The 20,542-nt window shown below is 41.9% G+C and overlaps 1 protein-coding gene across 1 annotated transcript in view; it reads left to right on the plus strand.

Moving 5' to 3' along the window:
- The window catches only part of svep1 (sushi, von Willebrand factor type A, EGF and pentraxin domain containing 1), a 123,556-nt gene that overhangs the window by 74,710 nt on the left and 28,304 nt on the right, over positions 1-20,542 (plus strand). The window contains exons 7-29 of the mRNA XM_074699186.1: positions 82-276; positions 3,109-3,227; positions 4,518-4,647; positions 5,763-5,873; positions 9,308-9,439; positions 11,112-11,303; positions 11,380-11,501; positions 11,880-11,985; positions 12,080-12,301; positions 12,384-12,617; positions 12,699-12,860; positions 12,940-13,101; positions 13,235-13,396; positions 15,559-15,647; positions 16,890-16,986; positions 17,085-17,198; positions 17,287-17,400; positions 17,491-17,692; positions 17,867-18,024; positions 18,182-18,380; positions 18,466-18,641; positions 18,756-18,880; positions 18,967-19,096. Of these exons, the coding sequence (XP_074555287.1) occupies positions 82-276; positions 3,109-3,227; positions 4,518-4,647; positions 5,763-5,873; positions 9,308-9,439; positions 11,112-11,303; positions 11,380-11,501; positions 11,880-11,985; positions 12,080-12,301; positions 12,384-12,617; positions 12,699-12,860; positions 12,940-13,101; positions 13,235-13,396; positions 15,559-15,647; positions 16,890-16,986; positions 17,085-17,198; positions 17,287-17,400; positions 17,491-17,692; positions 17,867-18,024; positions 18,182-18,380; positions 18,466-18,641; positions 18,756-18,880; positions 18,967-19,096 (3,453 nt within the window). The remainder of the gene's footprint in view (positions 1-81; positions 277-3,108; positions 3,228-4,517; positions 4,648-5,762; positions 5,874-9,307; positions 9,440-11,111; positions 11,304-11,379; positions 11,502-11,879; positions 11,986-12,079; positions 12,302-12,383; positions 12,618-12,698; positions 12,861-12,939; positions 13,102-13,234; positions 13,397-15,558; positions 15,648-16,889; positions 16,987-17,084; positions 17,199-17,286; positions 17,401-17,490; positions 17,693-17,866; positions 18,025-18,181; positions 18,381-18,465; positions 18,642-18,755; positions 18,881-18,966; positions 19,097-20,542) is intronic.

Below are 20,542 nucleotides of genomic sequence, written 5' to 3' on the forward strand. Positions count from 1 at the left end.
TTCAGGAAGCTCATAATTTCTGTTTACTCCTTCATTAGTAAAAGAAAAACATAAATAAACATGTTCCCCTCCTGTCCTCAGAGGTGCGCTGTCCCCCCATCACCACCCTGAAGAACATCCTGCTGTCGCCCCCTGCCTGCACCAAGAGAGCGGCGTCACCGGGCTCGGCGTGTCTGCTCACCTGTCGTCAGGGTTACGCCCTCCAGGGGAACAGGAGGGCCGTGTGTTTGGGCTCCGGGAACTGGACGGCCAACGTGTACAAAGCAGTCTGCACAGGTAACACACTGTGTGTGTGTGTGTGTGTGAGTGAATGAATCTTTCTCCCTGCTGCTGCCCAGAGGTCAAAGGTCAGGATCCGGTGTGAATTGGTTGTAGGGTTGTTAAAGGATATGATATGTTAAGGTCAGAGTTAAATCATCAGGTGTTTTGCTCTTGAAGGTAAAATTTAAAGTGATGATTAAACATCTTTACTCCTCAGGCCACGGGATAAAAACAACGCTCAGTATAAATTTCTAAAGGTTTGAGTCAGACAACTCTTCATTCCGTCCATCCATCCATCCATCCATCCATCCATCCATCCATCCATCCATCATTCAATCCACTAAACCTTGCTTACTTCCATCCCCCCTTATATCCTTCCCTCCTTCCCTCATATCATCCTTCCGTCAATCTTGACCTTTTTCAACTATCCATCAATTCTCTGAACCTTCTTTCTATTTCCCTATCCTTCCATCCATCCATCCATCCATCCATCATTCAATCCATCCATCCATCAATTTATGCATCCTTCATTCATTCATCCATTCATTCATCATCAGTCCATCCATCGATCTATTTATGCATCTTTCATTCATTCATCCATCCATCATCAATTTATGCATCCATCCTTCATCAGTCCATCCATCCATCCATCATCCGTCCATCCATCCTTCATCAGTCCATCCATCCATCCATTCATCCATTCATTTATCCATCATTTAATTCATTAATTGATCCATCCATCCATTGATTCTGTTCATCCATCCATCCATCCATCCTTCTATTTATGCATCCTTCATTCATTCATTCATCCTTCATCAGTCCATCCATCCATCCCTCCATCCATCCATCCATCCATCCATCCATCCCTGCATACAATCATCCTTAACTCCTTGCTGACTTTCACCCTTGCCTTCATCCTTCTTCCCATCCTTCCCTTGTATCCTTTCCCTCCTTCACTCCTCTCATCCTTTTATTTTATCCATCCGTCTGTTTATCCCTCTTTTTAATTTCCACCCACCCTTTACTCTTCCTACTTTTCATCCATCCATACATCCATCCTTGCTTTCATTTTTGCTCTAATCCTTCTTCTTCTCAGCCTTTTCCTTCATCCTTCCCTCCTTCACTCCTCTTATATTTTCTTTTGTCTATCCTTCTTATTATCTTTTCATTGATTTTCCATCCACCCATCATTCACTCTTTCTTCTTTTCATCCATCCATTCATCCATCCATCCATCCATCTTTCAAACCCTCTTTAATTGTTTCCATTCTTCTATCAACTATCATTTTTTCATCCATCCATTGAATTTTTTCTCCCTCATTATTCCTCTATCCCTCTTTTGTCTTTCTTTTTCATCTATTGCTCATTCAACTTTCCATTTTTTATCCATCTATTAATCCATCTTTCTATCTCTCCATTTTTCCTACTGTCCATCCCTTCATTGATCCATCCACTATCTTTTGATCCATCCTTTCTTTTCCCATCTATTCATCCATCTTTTTTCGCATTTCATATTTCGGTGAAACATCACACTTACAAGCCGTTTAATTTTTGAGTTGGAGTAAACTCTTCAGATTTTTCTCTTCAGTGGGAAAGGTCTCACTGTTTCTGCACTCATCAAGTGAAGGAGTTAATTATAGTTATTGAGATTTAGAGTTATTTTACAGTTAGAGTCACTAACACTTTTATATGGGGTTTGTTTGCAGAGCAGAAAGAGGGGGGTTGTTTAAAGGGCAGGAAGAGAAAGGCTCTGAATTCACGGAGAAAGACGACGAAAAGAGGAGGAAAGTTGGAGGCAGAACTTTTCCATTCTCTGTTTCCTCCTCTCTGCGTTTCTCTCTCCGCTTTGTGAACGATGAGAACGGCTCTCACTCAGCCGGCCTCAGGTCACTAACTCAAACCACACCGTGTCCGAGCTCCAACTGCAGGCTGGAGATCATTAGAGGCGACTGCGGCGCTCCAGATGCCTCGCAGGTGAAACAGGTGGTGCCGAGCGGCTCGGCCTGCCTCTCCGTCCTCTCATCTCCTGGAGCGAGGCGAAAGTTTGCTAATGAAGGAACTTCTGTCGTTGACGGAAGGAGATGAAAACGAATGAGTAGGAAGGGTGGACAGGAAGGTGAGAGGGGGAGTGAGTCATCTGGAGGTAGAAAATAGACGTGAGACAGAAGGAAGGAAGAAAAGGAGGGAAAGAGTGCAATCAAAGGAAAGTGTAGATAAGACAAACCCTGATTATATCTGAGTTCATCACATGCTGAAAGCCTCCTCGCTCCTCTGTATGACAACGAATGGAGCCGCTCGAAGTGTGTTTGTGTTTAGCAGACATGGATGCCAGAGCAGATGGGTCATGAGGTCCAGATGTGAACGACTCTCTTACACAACAGACACGACCTCTGCTGATCGATGAGAGAGCCAGACTCTGCACACAACAAAGCAAACTTTCACATGATTACAACACACTGTTTGGAGAAAGGGAAGGAGCTGTTTCATGGTGACTCTCTGGGGTTAGGATAAAAGTAAAGCTTCTCTCAAACTTTCCCTGATGAGACGCTCATTGAATAAAGAGGATTTTACTAAACTACAGAGTCTACAAGTTCAAACTGTGGCAGCGAGTTCGCTTTCGATTGTTTCGCTAATAAAAAACAATGAGTGTGACGTCATGTAATTAACGAGGTTGTAGGTCACATGACATCACACGTGTTCTTCCTCTGTGATAACGAGCTGCAGGGTGAGGTCAGTGTGTGAACATCTGCACTGCTGGAGTCTTAAACTCTCAGATTGTCCACGTCCAGATTTAATCTCCTCTTTTCTCTGAAACATGAGGTTTAATTTGATCTCTGTCTCTCCTCAGATACTGAGCCGCCCTGGATTCAGTGCCCCGCGGATATCGTTGCAGAGACGGATGAGCGGCGAGGCATCGCCAATGTCAGCTGGGACGTCCCCATCGCAACTGACAACTCCAGAGAAGAGGTCTGACACCTTAAGAAGCTGAGTTTGGAATACAACATAATTAAGTTTTTTCTTTTTATTTTCTTTTAGTCATACTTAATAGTGTAGACTTTGAAGTGTGTACTTGGAAGTGCATACTTAAAAGTGAATATTATGGAGTGCCCAATTTGAAGTGCTCATTTAAAGGTGTATATTCAGAAGTGTGTACTTAAAAGGGCATACTCATAAAGTATACACTTCAAAGTGCACACTTTCTACTTTATAATAGGTACTGTGCATGACAATTTCCAGTGAATACATCAAATTAAAACTGTAAATGCTCACTTTCAAGTGCATACTTGAATTGAATATTTTAGGGAATACACCTTAAAGTGCACACTTCAGAGTGTATATTTAGTAGTGAGCACTTAAAGGTGCATGCTTAAAAATATATGCTTTGAAGTGCGCACTTTGAAGTTTATACTTTAGTGTGTGTACTGTGCACGACAATTTCTAGTGCATACATCAAATTAATATTAAGTGCACACTTCTAAGTGTATACCTGAAGTGAATATTTTAAGGAGTACACTTTAAAGTGCACACTTTGAAGTTTGTACTTAAGTGTGTGTACTGTACATGACAATTTTCAGTTCATACATCAAATGAATATTGCATCCACACTTTTTAGTGTATACCTGAAGTGAATATTTTAAGGAGTATACCCTAAAGTGCACTCTTGAAAGTGTATATTTAAAAGTGTGCACTTAAAAGGTGCGTACATAAAAGTTTACACTTTTAAGTGCACACTTTGAGGTTTATACTTTAGTGTGTGTACTGTGCATGACAATTTCCAGTGCACTTAAAAGTGTTCACTTAGAGCATCAGTTAGACATATGCAAACTCAAAAGTGTATACTCGCAAGGTCACACTTTTAAGTGTGTACTCCAAAGTTTACACCTTGGATTGAACACTTTAAAGTGCATACTTTTAAGATTACACTTTGAAATGCACACTCTAAAGTGCACAATAATGGGTTAAAACTTCTAAGTGCACACTTTTTTGGGCAAACTTAAGCACTTTGTGTACTTAAAAGTGTGTATCCTGAAGTTTACACTTAGGCCTTTTAAACATTTTTTTGCTAAGTTTTTGATTTAAATGTGGACACTTTCACAAATTTTATTTCATACAAGCCTTTAAAATAAACTAAAACATGCTTAAACCTTACTTTAAAATATCATCTGTGAGGAGAGTTCATAGATGCAATGTGAACTACAAGTTTTGAGTTTTGTGGCAGTGAAATCCTCCATAGTTTGATGCGTCTCCCTCCTTTAGGTGGCAGTTCAGGTGAAGCCGGTCTACACTTCCCCCGCATTGTTCCCCATCGGAAAAGAAACCATCACCTACATAGCGACAGACCGCTCAGGGAACCAGGCCAACTGCTCCTTCACCGTCACCGTCATCGGTGAGTTCATGCTTCTGCAGATCTAATCAACACAATCAGTCTTTGCTGCACGTGGACCTCGGTGTAAGACACGAGAAACCGTCTCCTTTAGGATTTTGTACTTTTTTAGACTTTGTAGCTCGTCAGTCGGCGCACAGTTTGAGGGAGTAATTTGCAGAGTCGGCACAAAGACGAAGCAACTCTTCTTCTGGTATCATCTCATCGTCTACAAAATGAACACTTACCTCATTGGAGTAATTTCAAAGAAACTAAACACACAAACATTTTGCACATTAAATCTTCAAAAACATCAAGACATCTCGTTAAGGCGTCTGTGTCCTAACAGCTACATCAGCTTTCTGGCTTTCCTTCTCTTCTTTTGTTTGATGCTTGTTTGAGATGACTGAGGTGTCGCTGACATTTTCATTGGAGTGTTGACACATTCTCATTTTAGTCGCTATTGATCTTGTGGCGATGTGAACCACATTTCTCCCTCATGGTTTTCATCAAAGCTGGATGAAAGAAACACAAACATCCTGACGATTAATCTTAAAGAGTGTTTTCCCATTAGCAGATTAACATCAGTCATTGCGGATAAGATTAGCTCTTGTTTTTTTAAGTTTGGAGGATTTGATTCATTGATGCCAGTTACTTCAGCTTCCCGCCTCTGTGCTGCAGCCTTCCTCGATCATTTGCTGTGAAGCTGATTTAATTGAGGAGTCTGTCGGCCTGTCTGTTGGCCTCCTGGCAGGTGCCAAACTGTGTTACTGCAGGGAGTGAAAAACAGGGGTGTCCCGTGTCAACCGCTCGGTAATCACAGCCGTCAGGGGGGAAAAACCTCAAGCATGGTAGCCGTGAACATTTCCATATGTTATTGCGGCGGTGGAACGTTGTGGTTTTTTATTAGAGACATGTGTTTAACTGGTGCCCTCTGACACTCTGCGTCCAAAAAGTCCGATCACATTCTCAAACTTTTTCTTCCTGCTGTTTTTTTTTTCCTTCTCCAGTCATCGATTGTTTTCTTCTGAAGCTAAAAACTCTGCCAGAGATGTGTTTATGTGCCGTTTTTACTGCACGTCCTCCATCTGTTCCTGTGAAATTACACCCCAAGTTAACAACCGTTCATCCTCTCTCAGATACGGAGCCCCCGGTGATTGACAGGTGCAGGTCGCCGCCCACCGTCCAGGCCACAGACACAGAGACGGCGGCGGTCGTTTGGGAGGTGCCGCAGTTTTCCGACAACTCAGGTATGTCTGGATGGTTTGTTCTTCTGCTCCCTTGTTCCAGTCCACCCTCCTCCTCCTCCTCCTCCTCCTCCTCCTCCTCCTCCACTGATGATGGCTAAACGGGATCTTTTCCGCTCTGCGACTGGAAAAAGGGGATCAGAGGAGGCTCCTTAAAGCGTGTGAATAATGGGGAAAGACACGGGGCCACATGGTGCAACACAGGGAGGATGGGTTGTAATGGTGTCCTCGGGGTCGTGTGTGTGTGTGTGTGTGTGTGTGTGTGTGTGTGTGTGTGTGTGTGTGTGAATGGATGAAGTGGTTTAAGAGTCTGTTAATGTCGTTTGTGTTAAAACAGACGAAGGAGCAGGTGTTTTGGCAATCAAAGCGCTCATTTGTGAGATAAATTTGCAGAATAATTCAAGCACAGTCGGGTCTTGACTCACATGGGAGCTCAGTGTTTTCTTTTCACCTGTCAGATCTTAATTTAGTGAATCAGAGCGACTGTAGATCAGGATATTAATCAATGTCACAACCAAAGGTGACACAAAAGATTTACACCTACTGGAAAGTTTTCAAGTTCTTTATACAGCGTTAAAACTTTTCAAACTGAGGTGAAGTTGAATCATTTTAAATAATGTTTCACTTTAGTTTGTCTCCATACATTTTCCATCCATCCTCTGTAGCAGGAATTATTACGATTCACCGCTGAATCAGGATATCTAAACCCACCACAGGAAGACAGAGGCCTGGAAACACCAAAGTTCAAATTACTCCATTGGATTAAGCTATGAAAACTTAAAATGTCTGAGTTTTCAGTGTTGAAACTGATGATTTCTGAGTAGATTTAACTTTTGTTACTTTTTAAGTTAACACAACTTAAAATCATTAGTTTCTGTGACTGTGTTTTGTAACTGTGAGTGAGGAGGGGACGCAGTCGGTGTGAGACCTTGCTGAACTTCTAGACGTGCAGCAGTGACACGGGTTGTCTGTGCTCTACATGGTGTGGACTGTCTGTTTGTGTCAAAAATAAATATATCTTTTTTTCACATTAGCCTAAATAACATGATAGCCCAGCCAAATGTTTCATTAATTAATACATTAACCATTAGGCACACTGCAAAATGAACAGGTAAGGGCGCTGACTGGTGGTCTGTGCCATGGAGCACAGACCACCAGTCAGCGCCGTGGGACTCAGACAACCTGTGCCCCCTGAAGAACAATATTTCAATGAACAGCAGGGCCTCATATCTACTGCCTTCCCTCCTCACTCACGGTTACTAAAGTTATGAAATTAGAGCTGATTTTTGTTGTGACAGCGTTTGTAACCATGAGTGAGGAGGGAACGCTGTGGATATGAGACCCAGCTGTTCTTTGAAATGTTATTTAATTTAGTTGTTCTGATCTGCTTCAATTTTATTTATTATTACATTTAGTTCACTCATAAGGCAAAATTATTGATATCACATCTTTTAGTTTTGAGTAAGGTCAACTTATTATGTTTTACAGTGATATCCATAATTTTTTTAACATTACTTAATAATCTTATTTGTTAAAAATTAGCATCAAGTATATTTGATTAAAGGCATTCAGTAGAATGATTTTTCATGATAGTTGTAACTACTTAAGATGTTGAGTTAAATTAACTTAAGTTTCATATTTCATTATTTGATATTATTTGTTTAATTCAGTTCAGATCTACTTCAGATTTTTATTATTACCTTATTTTGCTCAACTTGAAGAGAGGTCGCTGCAAAAACTGCTCCCCCTGGTGGCTGGCTGCAGTATAGGTAAAAAAATCCATCTCCCCAGTCATTCCAGATGGGCTGTGGTCAAACTTTACAACATTAATCCACCTCGTAGAAATGTTTCTCACGTCTGATTGTTGTGATGATTTGAAGAAATCATTTGGCCGTCTTGTATTCAAGTGCTCTTTTTTCTGAACAGTTTCGTTTTCATTAGTTATAAGAGGTTAAAAATGAGGTTTTACGTCACGTTTGACAATGATCAACAGCTGCTGTCTAGAAAGAAAAAGTTCTGTACTGCGCAGACTCTGGCTGCTAATGGTGGCGCCTGTGACGAGGGTATTTTAGCCTCAATGATCTCCTCTCACGAAACGTCACAGATTTTGCTATCAAAGTGGAAAGTAATGAACCCTTTCAGAAAGTCCTTGGATACTGATTGTTTGAAGGCTTTAGTGTGCAACCTGTAAGTCTTTGTCTCCAAGAAGCCGAGTTGGCGGTCTCGCTGCATTAACGCAGAGCGTCTCAGATGGTTATAAAGGCGAGCATCAAGGCCGCGCTGCCAAACAGACTAAATATCACAGAGCTGGCTCACTCACTCCTTAGCTGTACCCAAACAGTCTTGGTGGTGACAGACAACAAACCAGACTTCTGCAGAGCTGCAGCCCACAGCCAGGGACTGGTAATTCATTGGCTCCAACTTCACACACACACACACACTCAAACACACACACACACACACACAGATGAATATAAACATAAATATAAAGCACTAATGCAGGTGAGGTGTTTGTATGCAAAATGAAGGAATGCAAAAGCAAAGGCCTTAACGTAACGCCTGTGCATGCTGAGTCTAACCTGTCTGCAGAGGTGCACCCCAATCACACACACACTCTCACACACACACACACACACACACACACACACACACACTGTAATAACAGGCTGCTGTGGCTGCTCCGGGGCCACACGACGTCAGCCCAGCAGAGCTCGACGTCAATGTTTTGTTTTTCCAGGCCCACACCCTGATGCCAGCGCTAAATATAGCCTCAACTTTACAAACACACACACACACACACACACACACACACTGTATATAAGTTTAGACACCAGACTCCTGCAGACCAGACGTGAGCCGTGCCTGTTTGAAAGCAGAGTCGCTGAACCGGAGTTAAACGAAAGGTCGCTCAATTTGTCACCTTCTCCTCGCGCTCCTTAATCACGCCCGTCTTTCACACTTGCCGTGCAGATGTTTGAGCGCTCACACGTGCAAACACACACACTCACACACTTCTCTCATCAGCGCTGTCTCCCTGAAGCTTTTATCCATCGCTCGCAGCCAGACCCAGGAAACTTTCCCTCTCCTGTCCCAGGAGGTGGATGCCCAGACGCATCACTCTCATGTCAAAGTATCCTGTTTAACAGAACGCTCAGAATGACTCACTGAGTCCTGGAGAGGGATTCAAGGCCAAGAGTGCCCTCTACTGGACAACTGGGGGAACATATTTTAGAATGGAGCTTGTTTTGGTAACAAGTTTTACTCTTCAGAGTCATTTTCTAAAACTTTTACAGAATATCTGAGTATTTTAAAACTTTTAATGTCACAGTTTGCAACATATCGGCATAAAAAGTGTGAAAAGAAAAACTGTTATCCCATGAAATGACCAATTTCATCAGTTTTTTTTGACTCGTATGTAATCCGTGTGTCTCCTCCAGGTGGTCGCCTCACCGTGACCAGCAGCCACGCTCCGGGCTCGAGGTTCCTCGTAGGAGACACTCTGGTTCAGTACACGGCGACTGACGCAGCAGGAAACAGCCGCACATGCAACCTCACCGTCACCGTGCAAGGTACTCACCTGACACACGTTACGTTCTGAAAATTATGTGACATCTACAACCAATTCAGTGAAGTTATTCTGTAACTTCTGAACATGATCTTTTGTCGTGCATGGAAGTTTGATTCATCCACATTTTTTTATGGGATCTGGGGAAAAGGGAAACTCTGTACAGGAAACTTTTATATGTAAATAAATAAAAGACAGATAGCATCGCAAAATCCAAAAACAAGGCTGTTATTCACATCAGAACAACTGAAGTTTAAACAAGTTTTTATTTTAATCAATCAGTCTTTATTCATCTAGCGCCAAATCATAACAGACGTTATTCCAAGAAATGTTTATGTGAAAATGTTTTCAAAAATTGTTTTCTTGGACTTGACATAAGCAGGATTCTCCTGAAAAGTCCAGAAAAAAGTGTCTTATTTCAGGATATTGAAAGACAACCAACTTCAAGAGTAATGAATTTAACGGGACATTTTGGTCATAGACGGTATCAAAAGACAAAGATGATGCCTGTGTTGCTTAAAAAACCTTTCAATGGGCAGGAAAAACTACTTGTATTAAGACTTTATTCTAGACCAGGGGTCTGCAACCTTTACTTTTACAGCCTCAGCTCACTTGGATTAAAGTTGTTCAGGAGCCACAAAATCTACTTTATCTTCACACTACAGACTATAGAGTGTATAAAAATTCTAAACTTACTAAAAATCTAGTAAATCATGACCTAAACAAGAAGTTTTTAAATTCATAGAATTGTACATTTGATGTCTTGCTTTTAATTTTTAATAAAATTTCAAATATTTGCATAACATTTGTATTGCCATGTTTGTCATTCATTTGGGAATGTATGAAAATGTATGCAAAGTTTAATTTAAAAAAAATAAATAAATAAAAAAAATTGCAAAAAAATCACAAAATATTCCTGAATTTGCAGAGAAAAAAAGAAAATTTTTATTTTTAAAAATAAATTGCTACATTTTCAAGTATGGAATTTAACTAATTTACAAAATTTTCTGGAAATTTAAAAAATTTGAAAAAAAAAAAGTTTTTATTTCTTTATCTGAAAAAATGTCAAAAATAAAAATGCCAACAATCGCAAAAAAAATTAAAAAATTGCAAAAAAAAATAAAAATGGAAAGCTTTATTGCAAGAGGTGATACATATTTAGTTCAAAGAAATGCATAATTTTGTTTAGTGTCAGTGTCTTCAATCACCAATTCCCTTAAAGCTACAAGAGCCACTGCAAAGGAGTCAAAGAGCCGCATGAGGCTCCAGAGCCGCAGGTTGAAGACCCTTGGTCTAGATTCAAGGATATTTTCCAGCAAAGCTTTCTTATTCCATTGGCAGATTTTTTTTACTTGTTACAAGCAATTCAGACCTCATTTCTGTCTTTAAATAACTTAAAACAAGATATTTTTCTGGACTGACTAGTTGAATGTGGCTCATATCAAGTATCATAAGACAATTTTTACTTAAAATAAGACAAAACACTTGATGAGATTCCAGTTTTTTACAGTGTAATCCAGACGATCTTTGCCTGAGAGCTGAGGTAGAGAACACTGAGGGCTTAAAGTTATCAGATAAAAGCCTTCTGACTTCTTAAACTGGAGTCTATAAAAACATTATTTTGAAATTTTAAAACTCTGACAGACTATGAATGATGTATCATGCTGTGATTCCAGGAACGACCTGCGACCAGCCGTACAACCCTGTAAACGGAGACTTCGTCTGCTCAGAGGAAGAGGACGGCGTCAACTGCACTCTTCACTGCAAAGACGGCTACAGCCTCACCCAGGACGCCGTGCACAGCTACTTCTGCGCCTTCAACGGCGTGTGGCAGCCACCGTACACCTCGGACAGACCCGACTGCTCAGGTAAGATCAGTCTTATCCTACATGTGTATTTCATGAACTGATGGAGGATAATAACTTGTCGTGTTTTGTTCTGCAGTGAACCGGATAGCTAACAACGGTTTGAAGCCCTTTGAGATGCTGTTCAAAGCGTCTCGCTGTGACGACATGGATCTGATCAAATCATTCACCGGGGAGTTCAACTCCAAATTGAAAGGCATGGTAAGGACTGGAAGGTGTTACAGACCAGAGCTAACTTATAAAAGCCAGGTGCAAAAAGTAGGCAGAGAGGAAGTTTGGGAGAGTGATGGTTCTGATGGAAATGTAGAGCTGGGTGTCGTCAGCGTAGAAGTTGAACTGAAATCTATGGTGTCGTCTGTTGAGGGGGAGCATGGAGAGGATCAACAAGAGCCACCAAAAGTTATTTTTAATGTTTGATCATTTGTATTTTGGGGCACTTCCACTGACTTTTTTGATATTTGGTCGTAAAAACATTATGTATTCGCTGGAAGGTTTCCACAAGCTAGCAAGACGATACCAAAGCCTGTGGAGGTCACATGTTCAGCCTCTGATTTCTTGCTTTCCTCTTCTTCACCTCAGCTCCCCAACATTTGCAGCAGTGATGACATCATCTGCAAGCTGGAAGTGATGTCACAGGGTCACTGTCTGGAGTACAACTACGACTACGAGAACGGGTTTTCAATCAGTAGGTTTAACAACGTGTATGATTAATATTTGAGTTTTTATTTAAGGTGAAGCTTCTCATCCTTTCCTCGATCTTTCCTGTGTGATGTCATCAGCACCAGGGGGTTGGAGCAACAGCTGGAGTCCTCAGGGCGCTCAGGACTACGCCTACTTTGAGTCAGGCTACGCTACAAGCAGCAGGCAGGTTGCCAGGCGGCAGCAGCAGCAGCAGCAGCAGCAGGGTGCCGGCATGCAGCCACACCAACGCACCAAGAGGCACCGCAAAATCACAGGACCCACCAGAGACCAGAAGATCCAGATCTTTTTCAACATCACAGGTACAAAGACTGGTGTTATTAACGTCAAAGAGGCTGAGATGTTTTTCCTTGTGCCATATTTAAAGTTCGTCCATTCTCCCAGCAAGCATCCCTCTGCCCATATCGAGGAACGACTCCATCGAAGTGGCCAATCAGAAGAGACTCCTGCGGACTCTGGAGCAGCTGACCAATCGGTTAAAGCGAACGCTGGCCAAGCAGCCGCTGTCCAGCTTCAGCGTCTCGTCAGAGATGATCGTCGCTGATCCTAAATCTCTGGAGAGCAGGAAGGCGTTTCTGTCCTGCAGGCCGGGCTCCATGCTCAAAGGACGGATGTGCGGTGAGTAAACCGGGGTTGAACGACAAACTCTAGAGATTTCAGATGGTATGGTTTTATGGTTTCCTGCTTGTGCTCGTACAGTCCAGTGTCCTGTGGGAACGTACTTCTCTCTGGAGCATCACGAGTGTGTGAGCTGCTGGCTGGGCTCCTTCCAGGACCAGGAGGGTCAGCTGGAGTGTAAATCCTGCCCAGAAGGAACCTCCACGGCTTACCTACACTCTCGCAGCATCTCAGAGTGCAAAGGTGACACAATCAGCCCCTAAATTTTAGGATTTAAATACGAGGAGTCTCTCTGTCTGAATTTCTCCGTGATGTGTTTTAGGGCAGTGTAAACCTGGAAGTCACTCTCTGAACGGCCTGGAGATCTGTGAGTCTTGTCCGCTCGGTCACTTCCAGCCTGGATACGGTGCCAGGGAGTGTCTGATCTGTCCTGACGAAACGTCCACGGTCACCAGAGGAGCTGTGGATGAGGAGGAGTGTGGAGGTGATCCAGTCTCACTCCATTTATGTCCCATCATAAAGGAGTTCTTGAGTCATTCTAAATGCTGCTTGGAAACAGAAAAATATCACTCTGGCCTGCAGGTCTTAACTCTTTCTTCTTCTCTCCTCTCTGGCAGTCCCGTGCTCCTCAGGTCATTTCTCCCGCACAGGTCTGGTCCCCTGTTACCCCTGTCCCAGAGATTACTACCAGCCTGAACATGGACGCTCCTACTGCCTCTCCTGCCCTTTCTACGGCACCACCACGGTCACAGGGGCGACCACCATACAGCACTGCTCCAGTAAATACTAAACACAGATCACTCTCAAATCTAGAAGAAATTTCTCATATTCACATTAGTTTAATAAAAATATTGTAGTAAATGTAGCGCTCTTAAAAATATAATGATTTTGTGGTGTCCTAGGACCAAAACCCTGACAGGCTGCTGAATGAATGTGTCTGTCCTTTCATATAGTATCAATTCATATCCATCAAAACATGAATCAGATCATATGTATAAAAAAATGGCATTGTGTCTTATCATACGGTACCATATCGTATTGTTGCTTAATGTAGTGTAGTTATTTATTAGATACATTGTATGGATGCATTTTGTATTGTATCATCTCATCTCATCTCATCTCATCTCATCTCATCTCATCTCATCTCATCTCATCTCATCTCATCTCATATCATATCACATCATATCATGTATCATTTCAAATATCATCTACTCTCGCATCATATCAAATCATATCATATCATATCATATCATATCATATCATATCATATCATATATCAGTTCAAATATCATATCATATCGTATCATATAATGTCATATCATATCACCTCATCTCATATCACATCATATTACCTCATCTCATCTCATCTCATCTCATATCATATCATATCATATTATATCATATCATATCATATCCTAAAACATATCAAATAAAATATCAGATCAAATATCATTTCATATTATATATCATATCATATTATTTCATATCATATTATATCATATCATATCACAGATCATGTCATATAGATTATATCATACGTTAAATCATATCTTATGTCAAATATTATTTCATAATATTTCAAATACCATATATTATATGCAGCATTGTAAAATGCCATACTGTTAAGGGGTCATAACATATCATATCATATCCTAATTTAAGCTAACATTTAATCCTGCATAGTATTTTTTCACATGGTAACAAATCATTTGGCATCAAAATAAAAAAAAAAAATCTAACAAAACCTATAGTTGAATAACATAAGGTAAACATAAAGGTAATGTAACTCAATGTAATGAAATGTGAGTTAATGTTACAAGAAGTTACCTAGGGTATCATAATTTAACATTTAGTAAAACATAAAGGTAACGTAACTTAAAGTAACATAAATGAAACTTTTTGTTATGTAACGTAAATGTATAGCAACAAATTAAATGGAAACATTAACATAAAGGTAAAGTAAGGTAATGTTTTGTCCATGGTATCATTAAATATAATATATGTTTTCATGTATTGTATCATAACCTATTGTTTTGTAACATACCATCCAACTTTTATTGTATCTTATAACTATCACAGCCTTTGGTACTGAACATACACTAAGTACACATGTAGAGGACAGAGTCTGGATACAGGATACTACTGTTCACAGTTACTAATGTCTAAGTTTCAGAAAAACACGAATGAATAAACAAACAAAAGAGATGTGAACAACAACACCAAACAGTAAGAGACAAAACATTCAGAAGCAAACCAAAACGCAACACCTTAATGGAGAACCAGATAAATTCTGGAGTGGTGGGTGTTTGGGGGGCTTGTCTTTAACAGAGTGTTTTCTGGAAGGATTCCTTTGTTGTTAGCGACCGAGAAAATATTGTTTAATAAAACGACACTATCATAGTTTGTTCCACCAGCAGCTCCAGTGTAAATTCACTCTGATGTAAGACGATGAAAAGGTGATGAAGAGCAGATTTTCAGACAGCAGTTTCATTTTAACACCACTGGACTGAGTCAGGATGTGTTGGCGTGTAAAAGTGACTTATGCTAAACTTCAAGAGGACGCGCCAAGTGAAGTCAGAACTGCTCAGCGTCAGCTGCTCTGTGTCACAGTCTCAAATCTGTCTTCACTTGTGTCTGATCTGCACTGAGACGGTATGATCCAGTCGGAAAAGGACTTACAGCACAGGATCAGCGGGAAAATGGAAATAAATTGACTTTTATTGCTGTGCTGCAGAATGGAAATGAATAACGCTGCATGCCTGAGGTGTGGGAATGAACAGTGGTCACCACATGCAGCCAGCTTTCAAAAAAGGCTACAGACTTTACTCAGACAATCACAAATGTCTAACAGTCTGGTAGAGAGGGGAAAGATCCCTGTCGTGTCTTTCCGATGTGTCCTTGCTTCCACATTAACCACGTTTTCTTTGGGCGTCATTGTCAGGTTTTGGATCCAGTTTTCTTCCTAAAGAGGAGAGTGTAACTGCAGCTCCAGAGGTGGAGGTTCATGAGGAGTACCAAGCCAGCAGTCAGGTCAGTTTTTCAACTTTTCTCAAGCTACATACTGGCTACATACTATGCATATATTAAACATATCAGTTATGCTCAGTATAGCATAGTGGCACCCCAAAATTACTTTAGAAGAAGAGTGTGCTCTACCTGCATCAGCATTGGGCATTCAGCATCTGGAAGGGCAGGGAGCTTGCAGAACAAAGTCATACTGCCAACTAAAAATTTGTGGTCCTTTCAAAATTTACATGTGCCCCAAAACTACCTTATTGAGAGTGTGCTCTACCTGCCTCAGACTTTAGCATTCCAGATTAGCTCATGGAAGGACAAGGGGCCCCCAGAGTACCGCTGCAATTCCAAATACATTATAGTAATCCCAACAAAGTTAACAAGGTGCCCCAAAAACGACTTCAGCATGGGCAGTGTGCTCTACCTGCCTTAGAATTTTGCATTCCACATAGGCTCACGGAAGGGCAAAGGGCTGCCAGGGTACAGCCACACTTCCAAATACATTAAAGCCATCCCGACAAAGTAAACAACCTGCCCTCAAAACAACTTCAGCATGGAGAGTGTGCTCTACCTGCCTCTGACTTTGGCAGTCCACGAAGGCTCATTGAAGGGCAAGAAGCTACTAAAGTAGAACCATACTTCCAAATATATTATAGTCCTCCCAACAAAGTTAACAATGTGCCCCAAAAGCCACTATAGCATGGGGAGTGTGCTCTACCTGCCGAAGACTTTTGCATTCCACATAGGCTCAAGGAAGGACAAGGGGTCCCCAGGGAGCAGCCACGATTCCAAATGCATGATAGTAATTCTGACAAAGTTAACGATGTGCCCCAAAACCTACTTCAGCATTGAGAGTGTGCTCTACCTGCCCCATATATTGGCATTTTACATAGGCTAATGGGAGGGCAAGAAGCTACATAAGTAGAGCCATACTTCCAAAATATTATAGTCCTCCTAACAAAGTTAACAATGTGCCCCAAAAGCCACTTCAGCATGGAGAGTGTGCTCTACCCACCTTAGAATTTTGCATTCCACATAGGCTCATGGAAGGGCAAAGGGCTGCCAGAGTACAGCCACACTTCCAAATATATTAAAAGTCATAAAAAAGTTAGCAATCTTGCCCTAAAAACAACTTCAGCATGGAGAGTGTGCTCTGTCAGCCTTAAACTTTGGCATTTTACGCATCTTTTACACTGTAAAGAGAATTAAGAGGGTATCGGACTAAGCATGGACTGATGTGATTGGCTGGTCCTACAGGTTTTCCATGAGTGTTTCTTGAATCCGTGTCAGAACAAGGGGACGTGTGAAGAGGTTGGAGCGGGTTACGTGTGCACCTGTATGCCTGGATTCACAGGTAAACCAACAGACTGAACACATTCATAGTATTTTCTCCATCCAAACATTCAGAAGTGATAATAGATTGTTCAACAATGTGTCTGACATTTCTCTCAGGTGCAAAGTGTGAGGTCGACATCAACGAGTGTGACTCTGCTCCGTGTCAGAACGGAGGCCTGTGTAAAGACGGCATGGGAGATTTCCAGTGTGAGTGCAAGCCTGGATTTCTAGGTGAGGGAACGAGAGTATTTCAGCTCTTCTGTAAATATCTTATATTCTGCTCCTCCATCTTTTTCTGACTGCTCTTTTTTAACCCCAGGCTCTCTGTGTGAGGCTGAGGTGAATGAGTGTCTGTCCTCGCCCTGTCTGAATGAAGGCGTGTGCTTGGACGAGGTCAACAAGTTCAGCTGCAGCTGCGCGGATGGATTCACAGGTAAGATGACAGGAAACAGTTTTGATCCTCGATTTCCTTTTCAAGCTTTTCGATTAAATCACTTTTTTTTTTTTTTTTACGTTCCTGCAGGGTCTCGCTGTGAGCTGGAAATAAACGAGTGTCTTTCCAACCCTTGTCTGAACGGAGGCGTGTGTGATGACCTGACGGGCGGCTACACCTGTAACTGTGCCACTGGCTTCTCAGGGGATAGCTGCGAGGTCAACATCGACGAATGTTACAGCGCCCCCTGCCTGAACGGAGGCTCATGTCTAGACGACATTAACAGTTACAGGTAATGAAGACTTTTACACCAACCTACATGAGGGAAGTGTAGATGATTACCGATGATGGGAGTCAGGATGTCGCTTGGACCGTGTCCCTCCTGATTTTGCTCTCCATACACAGTTTTTCCACCTGATTGGTTGATGTTACTCTGACGCTGTATGTGGTGTTCCTGCTCCCTCAGGTGTCAGTGTGTGCAGGGTTTCCGTGGTAACCAGTGCGAGGTGGACGTAGACGAGTGTGATCCGAACCCCTGTGTGAACGGAGCCAGCTGCCTGGACGGTCTGGGCTCCTACACCTGCCGCTGCCTCCCTGGGTTCAACGGAACCAGGTGTGAGACAGGTACTTTAGGACAGATGACACATCACAAAGTCTGTTATAGGCCAGCTACACACTCTGATGACATCACGAAAAAGAAGTTGCTCGATTTCGCTTTTTTCATTCAGTTTATGATCCTGGAATTGTGTGATTTTTAAAGAAACATGTCTTGTCTTTTCAGAGATGTCCTCTGCCTTCAACCTGGACTTCGAGGTGTCTGGTATCCATGGTTACGTAATGATGGACGGAGTGATGCCACCGCTGACGGAGATCACCTGCACGTTTTGGATGAAGTCATCAGACACCACCAACTACGGCACACCTGTGTCGTACGCCGTGGAGGGGAGCGACAACGCGTTCCTCCTCATCGACTACAACGGGTCAGCGATGGACGTAGCTCTGTTTATTTTTCACCAACCAGCTTTTTCTCTTCTCTTTTAAACGCTCAGTTTTTTCTTTCTGCAGCTGGGTGCTGTATGTGAACGGTAAAGAGCGCATCACAGACTGTCCCGCCGTCAACACGGGGCTGTGGTACCACATTGGGGTCTCCTGGAGGAGCTGGGACGGGGACTGGAGGATCTACATCAACGGGAAGCCCTCAGACGGAGGCAAAGGCCTGTCAGTCGGCACCACCATCCCAGGTGTAGTGCTATCCTCGACCTGCTCTCCTCTACTCTCACACAACGATCAACAAATTCTGAATGATCTCCCAGAGAGGTGTGGTTAACCTTTGACCTTTACCATGCGTCGTACAGGTGGTGGAGCTTTGGTACTAGGTCAAGACCAGGATCAGAGAGGTGACGGCTTCAACCCCGTCGAATCGTTCGTCGGCTCCATCAGCCAGCTCAACATCTGGGATCGAGTTCTCACTCCTCAGCAGGTTGTCGCAGCGTCGTGAGAGTCATTTCTGTCACACATCATGTCTTCTCCTCTCACGTCACGTCTCTGTCTTCCTCTGTGACGCAGATCAAAGTCCTGTCCAGCAGCTGTCCAGCCTCACATGTGACCCACAGAGGGAACGTCCTCGCCTGGCCCGACTTCCTCAACGGGGAGGTGGGACGAGTCAAAGTCAACCACAACAGCATCTTTTGTGCTGGTGAGAAACTTTGTAGATTTACTCAACACGGTCAAAGAACTGCCAAATCTTCTCTACTGATGCCGAACATCTGATTCTGTCTCTGAATATTGTTTAGTACAAATCAGACACTTGATTATCAGCAGCTTAAAACAAGAGTCAATAGCAACAGTGGAATAAGCTGTTTGGTATTTGCAGTGAAGATTTTGGCAGAAAAAAATTCAAATTGCTTCTATGATTTGCATGTATCCACTTGGGGATAGATTTGAAGCAAGGTAAGATAGAATGATTATTATTAAATATAGATCATTAAATCTGTGTAGATACACTAACATTTCACTCATCCACCATGTCCCAGAGCATTTATCGATGCTGTGGTGGATTTGTAGAAGAAAAACACAGTAAAGCACACACGACAAAAATCTTTATAAATAAGACTGCGGATATTTGCAGCACTTACTATAGTGAAATAAACGCCGTCAGGTCGTGAAATTTGAAGTCATTTGTGTTTTTCTAATCTGAAGTTTCAGCTCAGGAAAAATGATTTTCTTTAATTTTGAAATACACTTTTTATTAATGACAGTTGTTTGGTACACAGGATAGGTATGTTCATAAGTGTATATGGCACACTTAGAAATGTGAGTGGATGACTGTAAATAGTTTGGTTTGATGTTGTCTTTTTGCAGTGTAATTATATTCATTGCTGTGAATGCAGCAATGCATTCACAGTATATGTTCTTCTGTGACAAAAAAATTTATTCTTCTTCTTCTTCTTCTTCTTCTTCATTCTTCCGCCCGCTTTTTTGGACCGCTAAAACTCAGGCAAACTTCAACCGATTTTCACCGTTCAAACTTCAAAATGTGTGTTTCAGTTGGGACAAGGGGGCTATGACTCTTCAGAAACTTTTCACAAATACTTTCCGAGATATTCGACGATTTACGAAATTTCGGTCCCATAGAGATGAATGCGAAATTTTCAAAATTTCCTCTCTTCAGGACATTCTTTCAGCCTGCTTCAAACCCTCCTCATTCAGTCATACATTCAGCTACAAACTCCATTCAAACTTCAGAATATTCAGCTATCTTTTGGCTTCATTCAGTGGGTTTCAAATGTTTCCTAGCATTCATAGTTTCTTCACAATGACCCTTCAAAGGTCATGATGCATTTCAGCTCTTCGAGCCGTTTAACATTGGTGTGTATTGGACGGAATGTTTTGGCTCAGAGTGGGAGATTCAAACGACAGAGCACAGAGAGGGGGAAACAGGACCTGAAAAATTTCTGGGTAAACTGCTCTTTTGGTCACAATTTTCACTCCACATAGGCATATTATATATCAAAATGGAGAAGGGCTTGTCCTTCTTCTGAAAAAGTGGTTTTTAAAGCAAAAGGATGGAGCACTTTTTCACAAAATGGCCAACTGTCATGAGAAGTTCAAAAAAATCCCCATATACCTCCATGTTAATTCC

The sequence above is a fragment of the Halichoeres trimaculatus genome, unplaced genomic scaffold (genome assembly GCF_033239565.1).
Source record: "Halichoeres trimaculatus isolate MK-OKI-2021-1 unplaced genomic scaffold, fHalTri1.1 fHalTri1_scaffold_22, whole genome shotgun sequence".
Classification (NCBI taxonomy): domain Eukaryota; kingdom Metazoa; phylum Chordata; class Actinopteri; order Labriformes; family Labridae; genus Halichoeres; species Halichoeres trimaculatus.